Source organism: Hypomesus nipponensis, chromosome 10, assembly GCF_054491055.1.
Source record: "Hypomesus nipponensis isolate SF chromosome 10, ASM5449105v1, whole genome shotgun sequence".
Taxonomy (NCBI): Eukaryota; Metazoa; Chordata; class Actinopteri; order Osmeriformes; family Osmeridae; genus Hypomesus; species Hypomesus nipponensis.
This window is the reverse complement of record NC_140370.1, coordinates 12,918,839-12,939,924: the sequence shown is the minus strand read 5'-3', so window position 1 is coordinate 12,939,924 and position 21,086 is coordinate 12,918,839. Positions and strand designations below refer to the sequence as shown.

Genomic DNA, 21,086 nt, shown 5'->3' with positions numbered 1-21,086 from the left:
ACTGGTCAATGTGAAGCACAGGGTCTGTCTCATATGCACTTCAATAAGCGATGTTCATCTGCCTGCACAGATCCATAAACTTTCCTCTTCTCCTTTACTCCCCGAGTGGCTCAAAATGATACATGAAGTGCCAGGCTTGGGCTGCCGGAGAGAGACAAATGCCAATGACTCGCTCCCAAATGTCAACTCTGACAGTCAGAGACATTCAATAATCATCCCTGCCTGACCAATTTAGAGACCCGCTCTTCAAACAATCGCTGACGTCTGGAGGGAAGGAAAGGCTAGGTTTGTCTGCCGGGAGCGATGATATGCCTGAGACAAGGCCAAAGATAGCCAAGCAGAATCTTGATTCAACCAACGTCGTGGTGCTTCATTTGACAGTGCTTCAGTCTTCAGCTGGAGAGTGCTAAGAGTTGAGAGTGTATCATTCAAACACAAACACTGAAAACAATCAGTAAATGTGAAAGCTGTGTGGCTATGCACATAATTGTCAGTCGAAAACAATTTGTGTCTAAGGTATAGTGAGTATGAAGAGGAGTAGCTGTACATTGCAAAAGTTGACAAAGTTAAATGTTATTTCCATTTATTGAAGGCACATTAGTAAAATAAGTAGCCTAAGTGCTGAACAGACAGTCTTCAATGTTTCAAATTGATGGGAAAACCATATTTAACTTTTGTTCACATTTTCTTGAAAGATCACTTAGTGTCTCACAGTTTGGGATTTAAAACATTTAGCAATAGGCAACAATAACAATCCATCCTATTTTCACAGCATCGCAAGTAAACACACTCAGCTTTTGCCCTTTTCCAAACTCATCGCTTGTTTGGTCCAAGTAACCCAGCAGTACCATAGTGCAGTTCACAAATGACAGTTTGAGCCTATACATGTGTCACTTAACAGTAGAATCACATTACCATATGTGCTATGAACATATTGAGCCAAGTTAGTGGCGTGCGCGTCTTCGTTTTCACTACTGGATAAGGTGGCGCTGCTTCTTGCTCTGGGTCCCCTCGGAGGTCTTCATGCAGTCGGCGAGGAAAGCCAGGCACCGTGTGGTGTACTCCTGGGGAAAGTCTCGGTAGTGGCTGACATGAGCAGTGGTCACAAAGTCATAACTGTCCACTGGCATCCCCTTCTCCTTCAGGGCCTTGACCATGAGCTCCACGTCTCTGTTGCGGATCACCTGGTCGGCCTGGGAGTAGAGGTAGAGCTGGGGCCAGGTGGCCGGGCGCTCCCTCATAGCATCATAGTGGTTCCTGTGGATGTACTTGGTCACGGGGTACAGGACCACCCGTAGTAGGAAAACAGTCACGGCAAACAGCGTCAGGAGGACGTACTTCAACACAGTGTTGACATTGGGCCCCAGAGTAGCAGTGAGGGCGCGTACCGCCCCACGGACGTTACCACTACCGGGGGCGCTGTCTACTACAGCCCCTACCACGCGCAGGGAGCTGAACTGTTGTTCACTGTGCATGAGTTCAATTACATAACGGTAAAGCATGAACCCTCCATTGCTGAACACATGGAAGAATATGGGGCTGTTCTCCACTTCATAGTCGTAAAGGATCTCCAGAAGTTTGCGGGCGGTGCTGCTCAGTTCTTTGAAGCCAAAGGATTCAGAGATAAAAACGGTCTTCAAGGGGGCTGTGTAGCGGACAGTGACACATCCCTGCAATAGACAACGACAATGGGTGGGGCTAATGAGTGAATCTACAGTCAAGTAGCTGGGATGTCTATTGAATAGGAAATAAGAAATCATATTTTGGGGGGCCAACTAACCTGTTTATTGTAGATTGAGCCGTATTTGGTGAGATGTTTGTCTTTACAACCAGCCCACCCAAGCAGGACGACAACCGGTTCCTTGGTCGCATGCCAGTGTCTCTCTGAAAGAAGAAAGCGTTTGACTAGTTATCTCTCAGTTTAGCTTGCATCGATACGTTTTAAATCTTTCATAATCATTTATAATTGAAGTGCTGCTACCACTATAAATACATACAACTCTGATTCCACTAGCTAGGCAGCTAGCTAACTCAGAGGACCGAGGTAGCAAGCTAATTTACTGTACAGAGGAACTGGTTAGATAGCTAGCTTACAGTTTGCACAGCTTGCCTTGTTTGATTGTGCGTTGTTAACTAGCTAGCAGCAAGCTAAAGTAGCCTACAACATGGTGTTGATAATGCTCACCCGAAATAAGAGCATCTGGAAATACAATGTTGTAGTCTATGCCATCATCTGCCATGTTTTGTACGAATATATCTAGCTAGTCCGTTGATGCCGTTGTTATTCCTGCACGGTTCATTGAATTGTGCTGTTTTGTAATCCAGGGCCAGAGGATCTTTGGTCAGGTGGGCGGAGTATACACTCGATATTTACTTCTTTTGTTTCTTAAAAAAAAAACTAAATTGACTGTAATATCACTGTCATATCCTACCCATAACGTATCATGCCGAAGGCAAGTAATGCAAAAAAAAATATATATATATATATATATATATATATATATATATATATATATATATATATATATATATATAACGAGAACGGTAAACTGCAAGGCAATCAAGGAACCACTTTTCATTTATTTGTGAACACAGAATCAGGCAAGCTTAAAGATGCCGTAAAGAAAATTCCATGATTTGCTTCTCAGTAGGCCTACATTATATACGTGAAATTAGTTCCACAGCGACCTATCTACGTCAGATCACAGACGGTTGCATTATGTTACTCATACGTGAAATTTGTTCAACAGCGACCTATCTACGTCAGATCACAGACGGTACATTTAGCACTATACCTCAATTCCATTTACAGCATCGTTAATAAAGGAGTTAAACCTCAAAATAGTGTTTGGGGTAGTTATGTCATCCCTTCACACTAATCTGGGAACATGTTTTCTTATTTGGAATCATCACAGAGCCAGTACCACAGAGGTCACCACATCTGACAGCCGTCAAAATGTGTGACCCCATTGTAACTGCTTAATAAAGGAGTTAAACTTCAAAATATACGGGCCCTTCAATATACAGTAAGAATAATTTAATGGCAGGATATACAGAACATAAATTATAGGTGGAGTGCATTTCAGGGCAGGGCTGTGTTGGGCCTTGCCAGGAAATGCATCCCCTGCTAACTTTGACTAGGTAAAGGCCAGACGCCTGAAACCCACTGTGGTTACTGATAGTCCCCTTGTTTCCAGGTCCAGATCTTAACCAGATGGTTGATCTTCTTCAAGTTATACATGGCCACGACAGATAAGCCATGTAAAAGTGAGGTCACATATTCTGACGACAGCTATCAGGTCCAGATGTGAAAAATTGAAAAACATTTTTTGAGGGAAATATTTTTTTTAGCTTTTGAAAAAAAAAATTCAACCTGACGACAGTTATCAAAATATGTGACCTCTTGTTTCCACAAATAAGTAACCTGAGATGGTTTGGTTGGTGTTTCAGACCTTTTCAGCCATGTAATAGGTAGATGCTAGGACACACAGAACAGAAATTACATGGACGGTGCATTTCATGGCAGGGCTGTTTTGTGGCGATGTGGCATAAACGACACACGGGGGCGCAGTTTTCAAGCAGATGACGACAAACCCTGCTTGACAGAGCAGCATTGGAAACATTGTTTTCGTCTCTGAGTGGTGGTTTCAGCCGTCAATCATTTAAAGGGGCGTGCAGTTCAGACAGTGGGAGTGTTGAGGCATAGTTCTTACACATCAAGAGAGAAGAGGAGAGAGCTTGAGCTGTCAAATGCTTGAGTTATCGGAGGCGGACAACTATTGCATTTGGTTGGTTAGACAACACAACCACCTTAAACAAAGTTACTCGTTTACTTTTTTAAGAAATAGTTTTGATGTACGTTTTAAAACTGTGTATCTGAAACTTCTCGTTTGTTAGGTAGCTACAGTACGACTCGAGCTCGACCAGCTAGCTAATTGGGTAGCTGACTGCTGGCTTTGTTGACAAACTTAGCCAGCTATTGCTAACGTTGTTAGCTTAGCTGAGTTGATATGACATGGTGGAACTGAGTTTGAACTGTCAAGATTTTGACACCGTCCTTCTTGTTGCTGAACAGTCCGCCATCACATTATCTTGATGACCAACAGGCAGGTAAGAACCAAACTATCTAAAGACGTAGAGCTACCTTGTAGAATTTGTTTTGCTGCTATTATTAAGTTAGTGAGTTTTTTTTCATTTGTAGTACTCTTTAAATTCAGCAAATTAGCCTGCTATGCTAATTAGTCTATTACCTAGGATTAACATTAACAAGCTAGGTATATTTGCTATCTATTCAAATATCAACTAGTATCAAGTTTTGATGAGTTTATTTTGAGGCTAAGGTAAATGGTCCCTCCACTATTTATAGCATCATTTCTTATCCTTGAAATGTCGGGGATGTTGCTTCTCAGAAATCCACCGTGTTAAGCAGGTGGTCTGGAGGACTGGCGAAATGCAGAATTTTTCTTCTTTTTGCACAACTTCTGTATGGACTACAGCTGACTTTTCGAGAGAATTTCACACATAGACACACGCATACCACCGTTTGCATGTCTACAGTATGCATGTAGTGTTGCCTGTGTCTTTGCCTTACCCCCAGGGTACCACAGAGATGTCACATCTGTTTTCTTTATCAGCTACACTTAACTAACCAGATTCCTTGTTCTGTCCATGTTGACTAGGCCCTAGCATCTCCAGAGGGAAGATGATTTATGACTGGGAAAGCATGAGCTGCATAGGCCCCAGCAAGTTCTCTCTATTTTGGACTCAGACATGGAGTCAGTGCATGAGATGTCCAATGTTTAGGCTTGTGATTGTTTAGATAGAGAAGCCTATTCTTTGACTTCATGTCCTATACTCAGGGTCGGGGTCTGTGTAAAGGGGGCTTAGTGGTATGAATCAAGGGACATTGTACTAGGCTGTTCTTGTGTGCCCATGGGACTTGAGGAGAGGGTTATAAGATGCTCCGCTGTAGCTAGCTGGCATCTATTTGTTTTGTCTTTGAGAAGCAACAAGTCTTTGAGAAACCCGAGGCAGACTCATTGAAACATTCTTGGCAGAGCTGAGAGGTAGTTTAAGCTGTAATATTACAGGAGGGCAAACATGCCTCAAAGTCCCCAACTATAAGCCTACATCTTTTTAAGGATGCATGTGTCTATCAGGGTGTAATCTCTGTTTTTTTCCAAATAGAAGAGGTAGGCTATTCAATTGAGAGCTAAAGGCAAAATACCTACAACAATCCTACGCTAATTACACCTGTGTCTGTGTCCAGCTGAAAGGAAAGACAACTGGAAAGTGACATATTTAAGCCAATCTCCATCTACCAGCCCCTTGAGCACAAACTAAGCTGTAAATGGACTTAGCTGCGAAGCTACTGGTCTCAGACTGGTGACTGTGGCTTCAAAGAACTAGGACAATGTGAAAGGTCAGCACAGGACCATGTTCAATCAAATGGCTGCTCTATGATCTTTGTAAGAGCCCCAGACAGTGCGACTTAAAACAGCAGGGTTCTTCTGCTGTGTCCTTTGTTCATTGGCTTGTTTTGGATCCCAGGCTTGGACTTTAGCTTTATCTTGGTTAATCTCATATAATTGGACAATCAATCCCTATTAGAGCCATTATATCTGGGTTCGTCTACTTAGAGAGCCTGGCTGGACTCCTCTGTGTTTATAAGAGGTCTGGCCTTGTCAGAAGTAAGGTTTTGGTCTTATTAGTTCTTTAAAAAAGCGAAAAAAGAAATGTTACACTAGTCTGTCACAGGAATGTGAAAAATAGATTAGGCCCGTTAGCCGTTCTATGCTCTGTTTGATGGCATGTCGCTCGGAGCTTACTGAATTATTTGTTCGTGCACACTTGTTTAAACAAATATAAGTGACAACATTTGTCTACATCATTTCCATACTGGACCATTAGTTCATTTCAATATTATAGCCAATGGGTCTTTTTCAACTTTTCCAAGGTCAGCCTCAACTTGACGAGCGCCTATCGACCATGTGAGATCTTCGCCCTCCAGAAGTCACCCACACAGTTCGTCTTCGTCGCCGTCGTCCAGAGGAAGACGAGGGCGGCGCCGCTGCCATGGACAGGAAGCGCAACTCAATTTCCGGCGTTCCCATGAGGCCAGAGCGTCTCCTGGAGGAGCGGGACGGAGGCGGCGTGGGCGAGACCACACCCCTGCCCTCTCAGGTGGGCAGGGTGTGCCCGTCCTCCTACCGCGCCCTCATCAGTGCCTTCTCCTGCCTGACGCGCCTAGACGATTTCGTCTGCGAGTGGATCGGCTCTGGTTTCTTCTCCGAGGTTTACAAGGTAAGCTCGGCCTGCACGACTCACCTGCCCGCGCAGGCTCTACTGACGTGAGGCCTAACCGCAATGGATGGGGACGCCGTTGCTCTGCGAACTGGTTGTGATGGTGATGATGGTGGTGTTGTCGCTGTGGTGACCACAGAGCTGTTGGGAGACTTGGTGTGGAGAGCGCAACTCAGCGTCTTGGAAGAGATCCGTCAGTGCTGGCCTCAGCTCTTCTCCCTGGGGTTGATTACTGCCATCCACTAGGCTTTACAGCAAGGCGTGGCAATATGTAGGGGGTCAAATGGCTGAGCGCTTAGGGAATCGGGCTATTAATCAGAAGGTTGCCGATTCGATTCCTGGCCATGCCAAATGACGTTGTGTCCTTGGGCAAGGCGCTTCACCGTACTTGACTCGGGGAAATGTCCCGGTACTGTAAGTCGCTCTGGATAAGAGCGTCTGCTAAATGACTAAATGTAAATATTGGGATATCTCAGTGGCCCTGTCTATGAGGAAGCCTCAAGACTTACCTTTGAGCTGGTAAAGAACACAGCCTGATATCGCTAAGTTAGGGTGAGTCTGGGGGCAATAATACCTATTTCCCCCCTCCCTCTATTCTGTAGTCTGGCCGTGATAGCACTGGAGGTCGGACAGATCTTCAGAGCTGGCCCGCTCATGTGACGTCTTGTCGTGACTGATCGCTTCCACTCATCCCTATAGGCCGATTTGGTCTGTGTGCAAAAAGTACTTCTGTTTCCATGTAGGTTAAGTCTGCTGCTAATGAATCATGGCTGCCTTTGAAGTACTGATTTAATGACGTCTCCTGCTTGGTTGTTGGAGAGCTCTGTTGTCAGTTACACTTACTCAAGGTGACATGTTTGGTGCTTAGTTCCAGGTGGACGTTGTGGTCAGTAGTAAGTTGCCAATGTTTTGAGGTCAGTTCAAGAGCTCCCCCCCCTCCCCTCCCTCTCTCTTTTCTCTTTCTTTTCACTCTCTGTCCCCCCCCCCCCCCAAACCAATACGTTTGTTGTAGCACACAAGTCATGTCCTCCAGGCTGTGGGCCCTCCCCCAGGCTGGACATGCATGCATAATACCTCCCTACACACACACACACACACACACACGCACACACACACAGTTCAAACTGATGCTGTGGGGGAAGTCAGAAACAGTTCTACTCTGTGATCCTCTGGGATTGACTCCATAGTCATCCTTAATATGATGCCTTCTTAAGTCATTTTATCAATATGCATCAAAGGTGAGAGATTCACCTTTTTTCATTGGTGGAATTTTACTGAAAAGTTTAAGTGTTTACATATATTCCAACAACCATGTACATTCTCATACACTTCTTGCTGAACCAACCGCCAATGTAATCTGTTCACATACGAACATGATTTAGTCATTTGCCTAAAATACATGAAAGAGATCATGGTTCAACCTGGTTTGGGGGCTAGCCAGGAGAGAACTGGAGAGGCAGGGCAGGGCAGATTGAGGTAGAGGGGGTCTTGCTGGGCCAGCGTCTGGGCTTTACTCTGAGACAGGCTGTTCCCTCTCCTAGTGGGGTGGGGGAGTGTCCGGGGGGGGTGAAGGAGAGAGGGAGAGGTAGAGCGATGGGGGAGGTGGGCTAGAGGAGAGACCATCTGGTGCCTCTCTTCTCCTGCAGGGAAAACCAGCTCCTTGTAGCCAACTGCTAGACCCTGACTCCCTAGTTCCTTGTTCCCTGCCCCTAATTCCATAGCTCATAACAAATTGTTTCTGCCTTCTAGAAAGTTCATTTTATGTGGTTCTTTTATGTGGCCTATTTTCTCGAGCCCTCCCTCTGAATTTGAACGTGAACATTCTTAGGAGACTAGAAGTTATTCTTATCCAAGCGAAGCATCTCTCTCCACCTCCTGTGCTTGATAATCTCATCATATCTGTCTGGGGGGATTACTGTGTCGTAGTAGAACTATAAAAGTACAACAGCAGCAGGCCTATGACTTCTACAGAGGTAAGTTGCTGATGGCAATAACCCTTGTGTGGTTACGATCACCACTGCAGGTGTCAGTGTCTCAGCCGAGTCACACTGTGTTTAGGCCAGTTCGTATCTGTCGCAGTCTGCAGGAGGAAGTGAACATAAGGGGAACGAAGGCCCCACTGATCAACACATCCTCTACCTGACGCAGTCACATCCTGTATCTCTGCTCCCCTTCTTAGAGAGCAGAGTACTGGGAGTCGCTCGACATGTCGGGACTAGGGGCTGTGTGTCGCTAGCTTTTCAACCGGAGCATCTGGTTTTGGTGGTCAAATGTTCAAGTTTAGTTCATGGCAGTAACATTGAAAATAGCTATTTTCAATGTTAACTGTATAGTTCAAGCAGTTAGAGCATGATATCTGTAATGAAACAGACAGATATTGAGTTTAACCTTCCTAAACTGTGTGTGTGTCGCAGGTGCGGCATCGGGCATCGGGCCAGGTGATGGCTCTGAAGATGAACAAGCTGAGCAGCAACAGAGCCAACATGCTGCGGGAGGTGCAGCTGATGAACCGTCTCTGCCACCCCAACATCCTCAGGTCAGAGTCCACAGCAGTCACGCCAGTTCCACATGGACACAACCGCATGCCTGATAGGCTTTCTGCTGACTCACATAGACAGTTATTCATTTAGCCAACGCTTTTTATCCAAAGCGGCATACAAATAATGCATACAGTAAGTGCAGCTGATAATCAAGCTGATAAAAAAGCTGTTTTACAGTCCGAACATCCTCAGGTTAGTCAGAAGCCTGTTAGGACACTGCTCTACCTAACTTTTGGACCAGTATGGCACAGGCTGAATAAGTCTGAGATAAGTACTGCTTCCAACTGACCAAATTCAAGTTTGCGAAATGAGTTGAAATTAGTCTGAAATTAGGCTTACTTCAAAAGGTCTTGAATTTGGACACAACAAATAGGCTAGGGGGGGGGGGGGGGGGGGGCTGAGGACATGAACTCCCCAGTTTGTAATCGTCATTATTTCCTGAAAGTGACCTAATATCAGTCCCTGGTGCTCTGTTCGTATGTTAAAGGGGTAGTGGAACATTTTCCAATCATGCAAAAAGTTGCCTGGTCCTTTTTAAAGGGGCGCCCAGGGTCTGTGTCACATTGAGGGAACCTGACATTGGCGGACTCTGTCTCTGAGCTTTGTAAAGGAGCCTCTAGTGAGCCTGGAACCGTGACCTCCGCCTCTGCTGCTCCTCAGAAAGCAGGTCACCAACCAATTAACAATGGATCCTCTTGCCACGCCAGGGTCTGTTAAGGTTCCAGCGACATCTGAAAGGGCCGGAAGCAACCGGGCTGTCTCCTTCTCTTCCCTCCTCGTTTGTTTGTCTTCCTTGAGAGAGTCTCATGCCATGGACCTGCTAGGCCTGCGTTCGAACAGGCTTTCTGGAACCATTGAACACACTCACAAACTATTCGCTTTGTTGCATCGTCTTTTACTTGTTGATGCCTCGACCGTTATATTAGATGTTACCACATCCTCTCATAGAGACAGTATGGCTCTGAATGATGGCGGTTCCTTTTTCTGTGGTGTGTATCCCACTGCACGGCGTGTGTGCGTGTTTGTGCAGGCGCGCGCGCGCCCGTGTGTGTGTTTGTCATACAATCCCAGCATTGTCGTCGTCGGTCCTATGGGGGTGTTTTTGTGTGCACGTGTTAACAGGAGAACCGAGAAGGGGGTCTTTGTTTGTGAAATCCTAGGAGGACCCTTCAAGTTCAGTCTCAAGGTTTATAGGGTCATTACTGCCCTGCTCCCATTTTCACTGCGTGTGGAGTGGCTCCTGTATGAAGACATTGATACTTCTTATGTGTGTTATGCTTCATGGGGGGAAATCTGCCTTTTCTGACCGGCTTTGGCTTGTAAGGGATGTGAGGGGTGGTAGTAAAGTGGAAGGGTGGAATGCAGGTAAAGAACCTTGTTTTTCTTACCCTTCCTGGGAGAAATGACATTCTTTTTAAGCGTTTCCTTGTTCAGTCTTGCCCACCAGCGCAGAAGCATTCAACCCTTTCCTCGCTGTTTCACTGTCTTTTAGACATCAACAGGGAAGATCTGGTCTTGGGCTTACCTGTATTATGAGGTTTTAATGCAATGTCAGCCTACAATGAAATCCAAGAGATATGAGTTTAGTTCATTTGTTTATTTAACAGGGGCCATGCACAACACAACCGTTGGTTCAGAGTTTACTACATATAGCTGATTTACATCTGCAGTCCCTGGGCGGGAAGATGGTAAACAATACAAATAGCCTAATAAAAAAATCTTACAATTAGATACATTTACCAACGGTACATTACATAACGCTATATATTACTAAAACTCTAAGAAGTATCCAGAAGTATTTGTAAGGGAGCTGAGAGAGGGGCCTGTGGGTCAAGAAGCCTTGTGGCCCAAATGTCTGTCTGTGATGGACTGATGACTGAATGTGTTTTTGTTCTTCTGCAGGTTCATGGGAGTGTGTGTTCAGGAAGGCCAACTCCACGCTCTGACTGAGGTAGGACTAACACACACACACACACGCACACACACAGACTTCATTATCTGTAGTTATGTGTGCATGCCTGTGAAAGAGAACAACAGTGTGTGTGTGTGTGTGTGTGTGTGTGTGTGTGTGTGTGTGTGTGTGTGTGTGTGTGTGTGTGTGTGTGTGTGTGTGTGTGTGTGTGTGTGTGTGTGTGTGTGTGTGTGTGTGTGTGTGTGTGTGTGTGTGTGTGTGTGTGTGTGTGTGTTCTGTGCCTGGACCTGGTCTCTACCAGGGGGGTTTGTCAGGTGAGCAACATGTCAGCTGCTGGGACTGGAGCCTGTAATTGTACAGAAGCAGTACCAAGTGTTCTCTCCTGCAGGCATGACAAACATAAACTGTCTACATAGGCAATGAGAGGCCAGCTGGGTCTACTATTAGCACTGTGGGCTGTGTTTTCTAGCTCCAGTTATTTTTAACCTAAGTCTGTGTTGTGTGTGTGTGTAGCCTGTGTTTGTCTCTGTGTAGGTTAGTGTATGTGCGTGTGTTGGTGTTGTAACAAAAAATAAGGCCTCTAACCTTGCTCCAATGATTAGCAAATTGATTAGTCAGGGGAAAATGCTTTACAAGCTGCTATACTTTTGTTAATGAATGGTAGCAGACAGTGCAGTGGATGCTGAGAGAGAGAGAGAGAGAGAGAGAGAGAGAGAGAGAGAGAGAGAGAGAGAGAGAGAGAGAGAGAGAGAGAGAGAGAGAGAGAGAGAGAGAGAGAGAGAGAGAGAGAGAGAGAGAGAGAGAGAGAGAGAGAGAGAGAGAGAGAGAGAGAGAGAGAGAGAGAGAGAGAGAGAGAGAGAGAGAGAGAGAGAGAGAGAGAGAGAGAGAGAGAGAGAGGTCCTGTCCACATGCAGCTTGTAAGGAGCCGGATGGAAAGCTAGGATGCAGGATGGCTCTGCCTAAATCTCCTTGGCCTTGCCATCGGCACGGAAACCCCTGGTCTGACTCCCCGTCGCCTCATACACATCACGTATTAGTGCAATTATAATCCCAGCTAATCCACAACCCATGTTGGGGATTAGATGACGTTATCATTTAAAGCTGTTTGCACCTAGTAAAGATGACTATCCCCATTCTTTCCGCTTCAGATGGCAACGTTTACTAGATCCCCCGACCTTTGTCATGCTGTCAGTTAACTGTAACTTCTGTCTTGCAAACAGGAAGTATTGCATTGTTTCCTTGTCTGTGACCCAGCTGCTGAAATGAGCATGTGGATTATTATATTGATGACTGTAATGTCCCACGGTTCAGGAAGCAGGATTAATCAGTTTTAACCCTAACAATCTCTTCTTCTCTCTAACACACACACACACACACACATGCATGCACATGTACACACACCAGGGCTGGTAGACAACAGATGTAGGGGCAGGGGGTCTACAGAGGAATTTGTAGTTAAAGACGATGTAATCCTCTGATGCTGTGTCTGGGTGGAGCTTTGGGAAGGGTCTGTCTGGGGGAGCGGAGCAGTCTGACTGGGGCTTTAACCCTAGCATAGCATCCTTAGCATCCACGGACATGACGCCCCTCACACTCTGGAGGCTCCTGCTCCAAGTTCCTGCAGAGCGGCTGGAGGCAGAGACCAATCAGTTCTGACCTTCCTTCAATGTGGCCAGAGGATAAACTATGCCCTATAATCCAGCAGGAAGGTCAAAGAGTTTGAGGAACAAGGCAACATAGATTTGGTTGCGATCAGGTATGCGCTTATCTGGTGTGCCTTAGTGACAACTTGGAGTTGGACTAGCATCCAGTCAACAGAAATGCACAGGCTAGGTCCACTTAGAATGGTTGTTTGGTCCCAGAGCCTGCCAGTTTTCAGAAGCACCAGCCGTGCATAAACTAACGAGGTCAGCCAGGACTCTCTGTCTGGCCTAGTTATCTGACTGGCACTCTGGATAATCACCTCAGTCAGGGAGCCCCAAGTCAGCTAGTCCCTCTCCATGGAGGCTAGTGCCGTGTGGTTGTATTCTGTAGTGCATCTAGCCATAGCTTATTCTGTTGTTTAGGACTGGGACATGCAAGGCCAACTTGTCATGATCAGAGCTGACATGCAGGGGAGAGAGAGAGAGAGAGAGAGAGAGAGAGAGAGAGAGAGAGAGCACTCTACTTTTAACCCCACTTAGCGGATTCCCAACTTATCATTCCGTGGTGTACGCAGTTGGCTTGGCGCTCCCTCACTCTCGCAGTCTCTGCTCTCCCAGTCATTGTTCAGCCAATGGGCTTGTGCTATATTTGGAGCGCTCAGCATAACTCGATTTACAGCCCTCTGACCTAACTTCCTGAAGGGAGTGATGCCCTTGCCGCAAAGGACCGATAGGAAGTGGCCTAACAATGACAAGTACCTCATATGAACCTCATGACAGTACATACTGTGGCCTAACTCATGGATATGGTTCAGGGAATGTAAATCTAACGGGTTACATCTGCACTCAGTTTAGCTTGAGTTGTTGCCTGTTTCGATATTAATGTTTTGTTCAGCATTTTTTTCCCTGATTACAAAAGCCTAAATGTAACTCCATCATTGTATCCCTAACGGACCACTGCCTTTCTATGTACAGTAACTGACCCCTTACTGGCTTACTCCCTGCAGTACATCAATGGAGGTAACCTGGAACAGCTGCTGGACAGCAACAAGCAGCTAAGCTGGGCCACACGCGTCAAACTGGCCCTTGAGGTCGCTATGGGCCTCGGCTACCTGCACTCCAAAGGCATCTTCCACAGAGACCTCACCTCCAAGGTAAGGCAGGCCAGCCCATCCTGGAGGAACACTGGGGCACAGTCAGCAACAGGTTGAGGGGCATAAACTCAACAAGGGCTTCAACTTTCTGGGCAATGTGGCCCCCCAGCAGATGGTAGGAGACGGGTCCAAGGAGACAGGGGTCATATAGCCTTTACCTCTGGCCTCCTGTGCTCTGTTCTCCTGTGCTGGACCCTGCTCTCCAGGCAGGGGTTTAGAAGCTGCTGCTGGTGACAGATTCACACCAAGTGGACATGACGCGCCAGCCAGCCAGCCATCACAGAGCAGCCGTTGAACATTCAGACTGATGCTGTGTGATGTGTAAGATACCATCCTGATAAGTGCACACTGGTTAAGTATAAAGTCCACGGGACAGCACAACAGTTTTCCAGCCCCAGTTTGCTTGGTGTAGATATTTCTGATAATATATTGACAAGTCAGCTTTTCGTCGCTCGTATCTGCCCTTCTTTATCTGCTTGTGAGCCACACAAGTCACATCTTAAGTGAGAGACGACAGCAGCAGGGTTTCCCACAGATAAACTCATTTGTGGCGGTGCGCCACAGAATCAACACCGGCCGGCACATATTACGTTTCGTTATTATAATAAAAAAATAAAAAATTAACGCCATTTAAAACATGCAGCGTGTTTGCTCAGCTGCATTTCCTTTCCCTGCTCTCCCTCTGTCTCTGTGTCACTCACGCGTCTCTCAAATATACACACACACACAGTCACAGTTTCAGCACGCGTTAGCAACAATGCAATGCAATATCAGCGAGACTCCCGTATTAGTACCGTAGCTAAAAGTCTAGGAAAGTTGAGGTTACTTTTCGCTAGGTACCTACAAACATGTCTGCTAGACAAGTGGGTTCCCCTTCGTTCTTTTGGTGAGATGTCTCACGAGCCCTACTTACCCGGCGTCATGGAGCCGACCAGCTAAATAATTATAAAGCACAAGCGTTGCTACCTGCATACATGCAGACATTGTTTACAATATTGTCAGGCTTCAACCAGTGCGCCACAAATAGCTTAATCTGTGGGAAACACTGAGCAGCAAACTGTTGTAACACGATACACAGGGCAGCTGAGCATTACGTTTACCCTAAACAAAATGTCAAATGTAAATGGCATGTAAACACTGCACGCTGTGGTTACATTGCGTAAGTCAACACAAACAAAAATATATATAACATTTTGGGGGGAGGGCGACAGTCTTTGTTGGTGAATGTGTGCCTAACGTCATCTGCCTGCATTCTGTTGTCCTGTCTCTCTGTTGTCAGAACTGCCTGATTAAGTGTGATGAACACGGATACACAGCCGTGGTGGGGGACTTTGGCCTGGCTGAGAAGATCCCAAACCATGAGTACGCACCCTGCAGTCTGAAGGGCGCTTTAGTCTTTAGATAGGGTCTCGCTGCCTACCTGACCGCACGCACACACACACACACACACACACACACACACACACACAGGTGGACATTCATAGCTTGTGTTTTGTTACATGTTGAGAAGTTCTGGAAACTCCAAACTGAGGAATATGTATATATAGAGAAGTCCTAGTTTCTAAGACAAGCAGTATGATAAGGTCTGGGTCACTCCTGTGGGTTAAATGTGGGAGAGGGAGAGGCTGTAGGGGAGGAGAGGGGAGAGAGAGAGGCTGTATGGGGAGGAGAGGGGAAAGGGAGAGGCTGTAGGGGAGGAGAGGGGAGAGGGAGAGGCTGTAGGGGAGGAGAGGGGAGAGAGAGGCTGTATGGGGAGGAGAGGGGAGAGGGAGAGGCTGTAGGGGAGGAGAGGGGAGAAGCTGTAGGGGAGGACAGGGGAGAGGCTGTAGGGGAGGAGAGAGGAGAGGGAGAGGCTGTAGAGGAGGAGAGGGGAGCGGGAGAGGCTGTAGGGGAGGGGAGAGGGAGAGGCTGTAGGGGAGGACAGGGGAGAGGCTGTAGGAGAGGGGAGAGGGAGAGGCTGTAGGGGAGTAGAGGGGAGAGGGAGAGGCTGTAGGGGAGGGGAGAGGGAGAGGCTGTAGGGGAGTAGAGGGGAGAGGGAGAGGCTGTAGGGGAGTAGAGTAGAGGGGAGAGGGAGAAGGGAGGACAGGGGAGAGAGGAGAAGGGATGGTCCTATGCCAGTAGGACAGGCTCATTTGATTACTCAGGAACAGCCTGTTCAAGTACCAGCACAAATAATACCAACACATCTCTTACAACCTCATCTTGAGCTATTTCTTGATCTACATTTTAGAACCTTTCTTTTCAGTTATATACATGGAAAGTTACAAATGTCAGTCCCATCAAGAGCTCTCTTCTTTCTCTGTGTGTGTGCGTGTGCGTGCGTGCGTGCGTGTGTGTGTTTGCAGTGTGGAGGGAGAGAAGCTGGCCGTGGTGGGCTCTCCATACTGGATGGCCCCCGAGGTGCTGAGAGATGAACCCTACAATGAGACGGTAGGCCTCTGACCTCACGCCCCGGGCAGGGCAGGGCAGGACGGGACGGGACAGGATGGGACCCAGCATGACTGACCTGTGCCTCTCTGTCTACAGGCGGACGTCTTCTCCTATGGCATTGTCCTGTGTGAGATCATCGCTAGGATACAGGCCGACCCTGATTACCTTCCTCGTACCGAGGTGCGTGCGTGGGTGTGATTGTCTGTCCGTGTTTCCCCACTGTCCTCCTCTATCACACAGTCCGGCACAGCCGGTTATGTAAGACTTCCCCCGGTCTCATGTTGATCAGGGTGACAGGATGTTGGCACCAGAGCTTGGCCACGGGACACGGCTCTCCTCATACATCAGAATACGTTGTCTCGCATGCCACTAATTGTTAGGCATGACGGCCCAAAGTATGGATTTCTGGTTTGACCTCTTTTCTCTGTCCCTCGTTCTCTAACGCTGTTTCCCGCCCCCATATAGAACTTTGGTCTGGACTACCACGCCTTCCAGCACATGGTGGGTGACTGCCCTGCTGACTTCCTCCAGCTGGCCTTCAACTGCTGTAACGTGAGTAGCTGCCAGCTCACTCCATGCCACCGCGTCCCCGTCACCTGACTCGCTATATTACCAGCTACTGGTTGGTTGCTACTTGATGTGGCAGTTATGTCCTGTCAGTTAAGCTGGCCCCTGACAGGGCCATTCCCCTCTATTTTCATCATCGCTTGGTTACAGTGATGGATCAGCTATGCAATGTTGAGTCAGTAAGAAATATAGTAAGAATAATAGCAGCTCCTATGTCTCTCTCTCTCTCTCTCTGTCTCCTTTCTCTCTCTGTCTCCCTCTGTCTCTCTCTCCCTCTCTCTCCCTCTGTCTCAGATGGACCCCCAGCTGCGTCCCTCCTTCCTGGAGCTGGTGAAGAGGCTGGAGGAGATCCTGTCCAGGCTGAGGGCAGAGGAGGCCGACAGAGACCGGATCCCCCTGTCTGGAGACAACGACAAGAAGAGCCTGCCCAAAGGTGCCCCTCCTGTGTGTGTGCGTGTGTGGGTACTGTAATACAGCTGCATGTTTACGGGTTAGAAAAGACTCATGTCATCCCTTCACTGTCAGCCCCACCTCCTTTCACTTACTCTTCTCCGTGCTTTAGCCCGCATTTAACACTCAGTTTTCTTCTAAAGACTGGAGACCTGGGACTTCCTGGAACAGGCGGGGGGGGGGGGGGGGGGGGGGTAGTAGTAGTCAATTCATATTCAATTGGAAATATGTGGCAACAACAAAACGCTCAGATGAACAAAAAGTGCCAACAAATATACCACAGTTAGCACAACTACACAGGAATAACACCAGTCATAATAGTGTTAAGAACAGAAAAACACAAGTAATCTCTCTCTCTGCTGTAATATATTGGTTCTTCATGTCCAGCTGGTCTGGAGAGTTGCAGCGTGTCCCCACTCCTGCCCTCGTCCTCAGAATGACTCTCTCTCTCTCTCGTTTCTACTGGACAAAATATTCTCCCACCATCCTAACTCTACTCCTCTCTTCTCTTCCCCTCTCCTCTAATCTCTTCCACCCCACTCACTCACTCACCATCTCTCTCTCTCTCCCCTCTATTTCTGCTCGCTCTCTCTCTCTCTCTCTCCCTCCCTCTATTTCTGCTCGCTCTCTATCTCTCCCCTCTATTTCTGCTCTCTCTCTTTACTCTATTTCTGCTCTTTTTGCGGCCTCTTATGTCGGTATTTCTGCTCTCTCTGTTCTATTTCGGCTGGCTCTGTCTCTCTGACTCTCTCTGGTGGCTGTTGACCCCAGAGCTCAGTGTGACTCCTTGCTGGGCTACTGTCCCTCGTCCCCCCGCTCCACATTCACCACACCCCCCATGCCTGCCTCCCTCGTCTCCCCGCTCCACATTCACCACACCCCCCATGCCTGCCTCCCTCGTCCCCCTGCTCCACATTCACCACACCCCCCATGCCTGCCTCCCTCGTCCCCCTGCTCCACATTCACCACACCCCCCATGCCTGCCTCCCTCGTCCCCCCGCTCCACATTCACCACACCCCCCATGCCTGCCTCCCTCGTCCCCCTGCTCCACATTCACCACACCCCCCATGCCTGCCTCCCATGCAGTCTCGGGTTGCTGCTTTGGCGTGTCTGATGCTAATCTAACTATAGAGTGTTTGGTTTCGCAATATCCTGGTTGGTTGGGGGGTGATCAGTGTTGTTTGGTTGAAGGAACTGAGGGCCGTAGAAGGATATAAATCATTTAGGTGAGTTCTCAGATGTTATCTTCCGTTGACTTGGGTTTAGCAGTTCTGTTCGTCTACCAGCACTGGGCTTTGGACTGGTCTGTGTTGTTTGTTTGGCTTGGCCCTTCCTGCGCCTCTCCTCTCCTCTGAGCTGCTCACCTCTTCTGGTTGGCTGTCCTCTCCTCGCTCCTGTTGGTCAGTTCTAACTGGTAGCGCCACATTCCTCAAGCCCCAGTCAAATGTGATACTTTTGTTTTGTTTTGAGTGTCTCCTAGGATATGATGTCTCATAGTTTCTGCTTCTTGTGAACTGTACTGTCATGTGAAAATACCATTGTTCTTCTTTTGATCTCATGATCCCTGTCTTTTTGGAATGTTGGCTTGACTGCCCTCTGGTGGTTAAATTGTCCTTCTATATCTTCTGTAGTCGTTTTGTAACGCAGTTTATGTTATTCCCTCTCCCCTCGTCTCTGTTCCTCAGGTGAAAAGCTACAGGGCATTAAGAGGTTAAACCCGCTTCTCCAGGACGACAAGATCCCTCCCAAATCCCCCCGCCCTCGCCGGAATATCTGGCTTTCCCGTAGCCAATCGGATATCTTCTCCCGCAAGCCTGGCAGGAAGGTCAACGTCCACGACCCCTACTACAACCCCGCCCCTAGGGCAGGGCCGGGAGCTCGCAAGATCAACCCTTTCAACGCCAGGGAGGACTTGAGGGGTGGCAAGGTGAAGTTCTACGACGTGCCAAGCAAGTCTGTGTTCTCCCTGATGTTCGACCTCCACTCCCCCCAGGGCTCCGTGTTCTCCTCCCCTAACCCGGCCGCCCTGCCGGGGGGCTGGCAGCAGGACGCCCTCTGGCAGCAGCTGCCCGGCCGCCAGTGTCGCTCCCTCCCCGTCTCCCCGCAGCCCGACGACGCCTTCTGCCCCGCCCCTGCCGGCTGCACCCTCTCGGCCTCCGTCTCCAAGGGCGACCCGGAGCAGCCGGGTAAGGACGTCCGTCCGAAGGCGCTGAGCGTCTGGGCCAAGAAGTACGCCGTCATGGAGATCCCCCCGTTCTGCCCCAAGAAGGAGACGGAGCAAGGGAGGGAGGAGGAGGAGGAGGGGAGGATTGGGTCTCCCATGACACCCAGTGATAGGGAAGGAGAGGAGGCCATGGACTGTTCTAGCAGTCAGGGGAGCCCAGAGAGGGGGGACGAGGAGGACACCAGGACCCCAAACTATACTCTGCTAGAGCGGGGCCCTCTAATCTACCAAACTCAGGCCCATCTCCAGCCCCAGAACGGCCACACGGGAGAGGACAGGACCAGGAACAGGTTCAAGGGTGTAGGGGCTCCGCTGTGTGAAGAGATGGAAGCAGAGGACCAGGAGGGGGACATGTCCCAGGAGACCCTCCCGTCACCCCCTCTCAGGCCCCCCAGAGCAGAGAGTCTGAGTCCCATCGTACTGATCCCCTGCATGACCCGACAGCCCTCGGAACCAGAACCCCCCTCCTCCTATGACATCTAGCTCAGTGGCTCACCAACAGAGGAGCATCATGGGAATTGTGGTCTTTTAACCCGAGAGAGAGAGACTCCTCAAACAACAAGGACGAGTGATCGTTGCAACCGGTGCCCTGAAAATAAAGAGATTATTTTTTAATGATAAGGTGTTTATTTAATACTTCAAAGATGTACTGTGTGAAAAGATGTAGAATTTCCTCAAGGTTGTGCGTGTGTGTGCTTCAACTCCTGCCTGCATCTTGAAGATCCAGTCTGTGTGATGAGTGTTTGTCTACAATGAAATCCTCTTACACAACATGCTATCTAATGCTACTAGTTTTTGAACAGCCTTAGCAGAGACAAGGTGGGGGTGAAGACAGGCTTGGTACCATAGTGGGTTTATACTTCACTAGACAGTAGGGAGGAAGTCTGGACAAGGAGTGTCTGGAATATATCCAATCCTTATTAATAAAAGCTGTGGAATCCAACTGAAAAAAGCTTTGAAAGCACTTAAACCTTTTGTTAAATGTTCATTGTTTATATAAAAGCTCTCTGATGGTGATATCATTACTCATTGAGGTACGTTTGCCTAGAAGATGCCTGAAACAAATGGCTTTTGCTTCCCTTTCATCACCCTGAGGTCTCTCACCTACTTGTGTTCTCTTATGTTAAGAACTTGATGTTCAATACCCATACTTTTTTGTTGTTGTATATTTTTATGTGTGTGTACTTTTTTGAATGTGTGAGCCACCACAACCTTTTTAATGTTCAGTGTCACCTAGTCTTAACATAAGCAGCTCCTTCAGCCTGGTGTGAAGAGCAGACTGGGAGGTGTAGATGGAGCCATGACCAGCCTCCATGACCAGCCTCCATGACCAGCCTCCATGACCAGCCTCCATGACCAGCCTCCATGACCAGCCTCCGCTCACACTCCCCTGCCTGGTTCTGGAGAGTCCAGTGTAGAACTACTTAAATAGTCTATTGCACTTGAAAAATGATGTTTTGTTAACCCACTCGTTTGTCACTACATTTCTATGCAATAAATGTTAATTGTGTCTGGTCGATTTTACGTAGAGGATCTATTTTGATATTTATGAACAAGAAAAAAACATTTTGATGTCTTACCTTTTGTCGAAAGGCATATGTTATTGCTAAACTTGAACTGAAATATTTTTCTAATGTAACTTTCCTTTTGCTTTGTGTTTCTCCTTAGACTGCTTGTTCAGTCCCAAGCCCTCCAAGTTATTTTAAGTATTCAGTATGTGACAGGATGTGTTCAGCCAAAGCACAGATAACTTTGTTTTTCCTCTTCAAATCACATTAAAATATTTGTCTTTTTTTTTTTTTTACTTGATTATAAGAGAACATGTATGCTTCATAATAAATGGTTAACTTTTGGAACATGTG

At 47.7% G+C, this 21,086-nt stretch overlaps 2 protein-coding genes across 4 annotated transcripts; one reads left to right on the top strand and one right to left on the bottom strand.

The window, feature by feature from the left end:
• Positions 1–566: 566 nt before the first annotated feature.
• tmem53 (transmembrane protein 53) lies at positions 567–2,364 on the bottom strand. The gene is made up of 3 exons (XM_084707850.1): positions 2,186–2,364; positions 1,781–1,884; positions 567–1,670 (listed from the first exon to the last, which is right to left on the bottom strand). Exons 1-3 carry the CDS (start codon positions 2,238–2,240, stop codon positions 972–974), a joined length of 858 nt encoding a protein of 285 aa, XP_084563976.1. The 5' UTR covers positions 2,241–2,364; the 3' UTR covers positions 567–971.
• A 1,322-nt stretch (positions 2,365–3,686) lies between these two features.
• On the top strand, positions 3,687–21,080 carry tesk2 (testis associated actin remodelling kinase 2). 3 transcript variants are annotated; one of them, XM_084708385.1, is made up of 12 exons: positions 3,687–3,788; positions 4,076–4,110; positions 5,957–6,303; positions 8,718–8,839; positions 10,746–10,794; positions 13,406–13,552; positions 14,832–14,914; positions 15,898–15,982; positions 16,079–16,162; positions 16,448–16,534; positions 16,844–16,982; positions 18,686–21,080. In XM_084708385.1, exons 3-12 carry the CDS (start codon positions 6,076–6,078, stop codon positions 19,705–19,707), a joined length of 2,046 nt encoding a protein of 681 aa, XP_084564511.1. In that variant the 5' UTR covers positions 3,687–3,788; positions 4,076–4,110; positions 5,957–6,075; the 3' UTR covers positions 19,708–21,080. The 3 variants fall into 3 exon arrangements, with proteins under 3 accessions (XP_084564511.1, XP_084564512.1, XP_084564510.1); XM_084708386.1 differs by having other exon boundaries at positions 3,708–4,110; positions 5,962–6,303; XM_084708384.1 differs by having other exon boundaries at positions 3,708–4,110.
• Positions 21,081–21,086: the final 6 nt, after the last annotated feature.

Excerpts from the sequence above, each read along its gene's own strand:
- tmem53 (XM_084707850.1), bottom strand. The coding sequence starts at position 2,240 with ATGGCAGATGATGGCATAGACTACAACATTGTATTTCCAGATGCTCTT. Across the intron at positions 1,885-2,185 it reads TCCAGATGCTCTTATTTCGG|AGAGACACTGGCATGCGACC; the intron begins GTGAGCATTATC and ends TTCTTCTTTCAG. Across the intron at positions 1,671-1,780 it reads GCTCAATCTACAATAAACAG|GGATGTGTCACTGTCCGCTA; the intron begins GTTAGTTGGCCC and ends TGTCTATTGCAG.
- tesk2 (XM_084708385.1), top strand. The coding sequence starts at position 6,076 with ATGGACAGGAAGCGCAACTCAATTTCCGGCGTTCCCATGAGGCCAGAG. Across the intron at positions 14,915-15,897 it reads GAGAAGATCCCAAACCATGA|TGTGGAGGGAGAGAAGCTGG; the intron begins GTACGCACCCTG and ends GTGTGTTTGCAG. Across the intron at positions 16,535-16,843 it reads TGGCCTTCAACTGCTGTAAC|ATGGACCCCCAGCTGCGTCC; the intron begins GTGAGTAGCTGC and ends CCTCTGTCTCAG.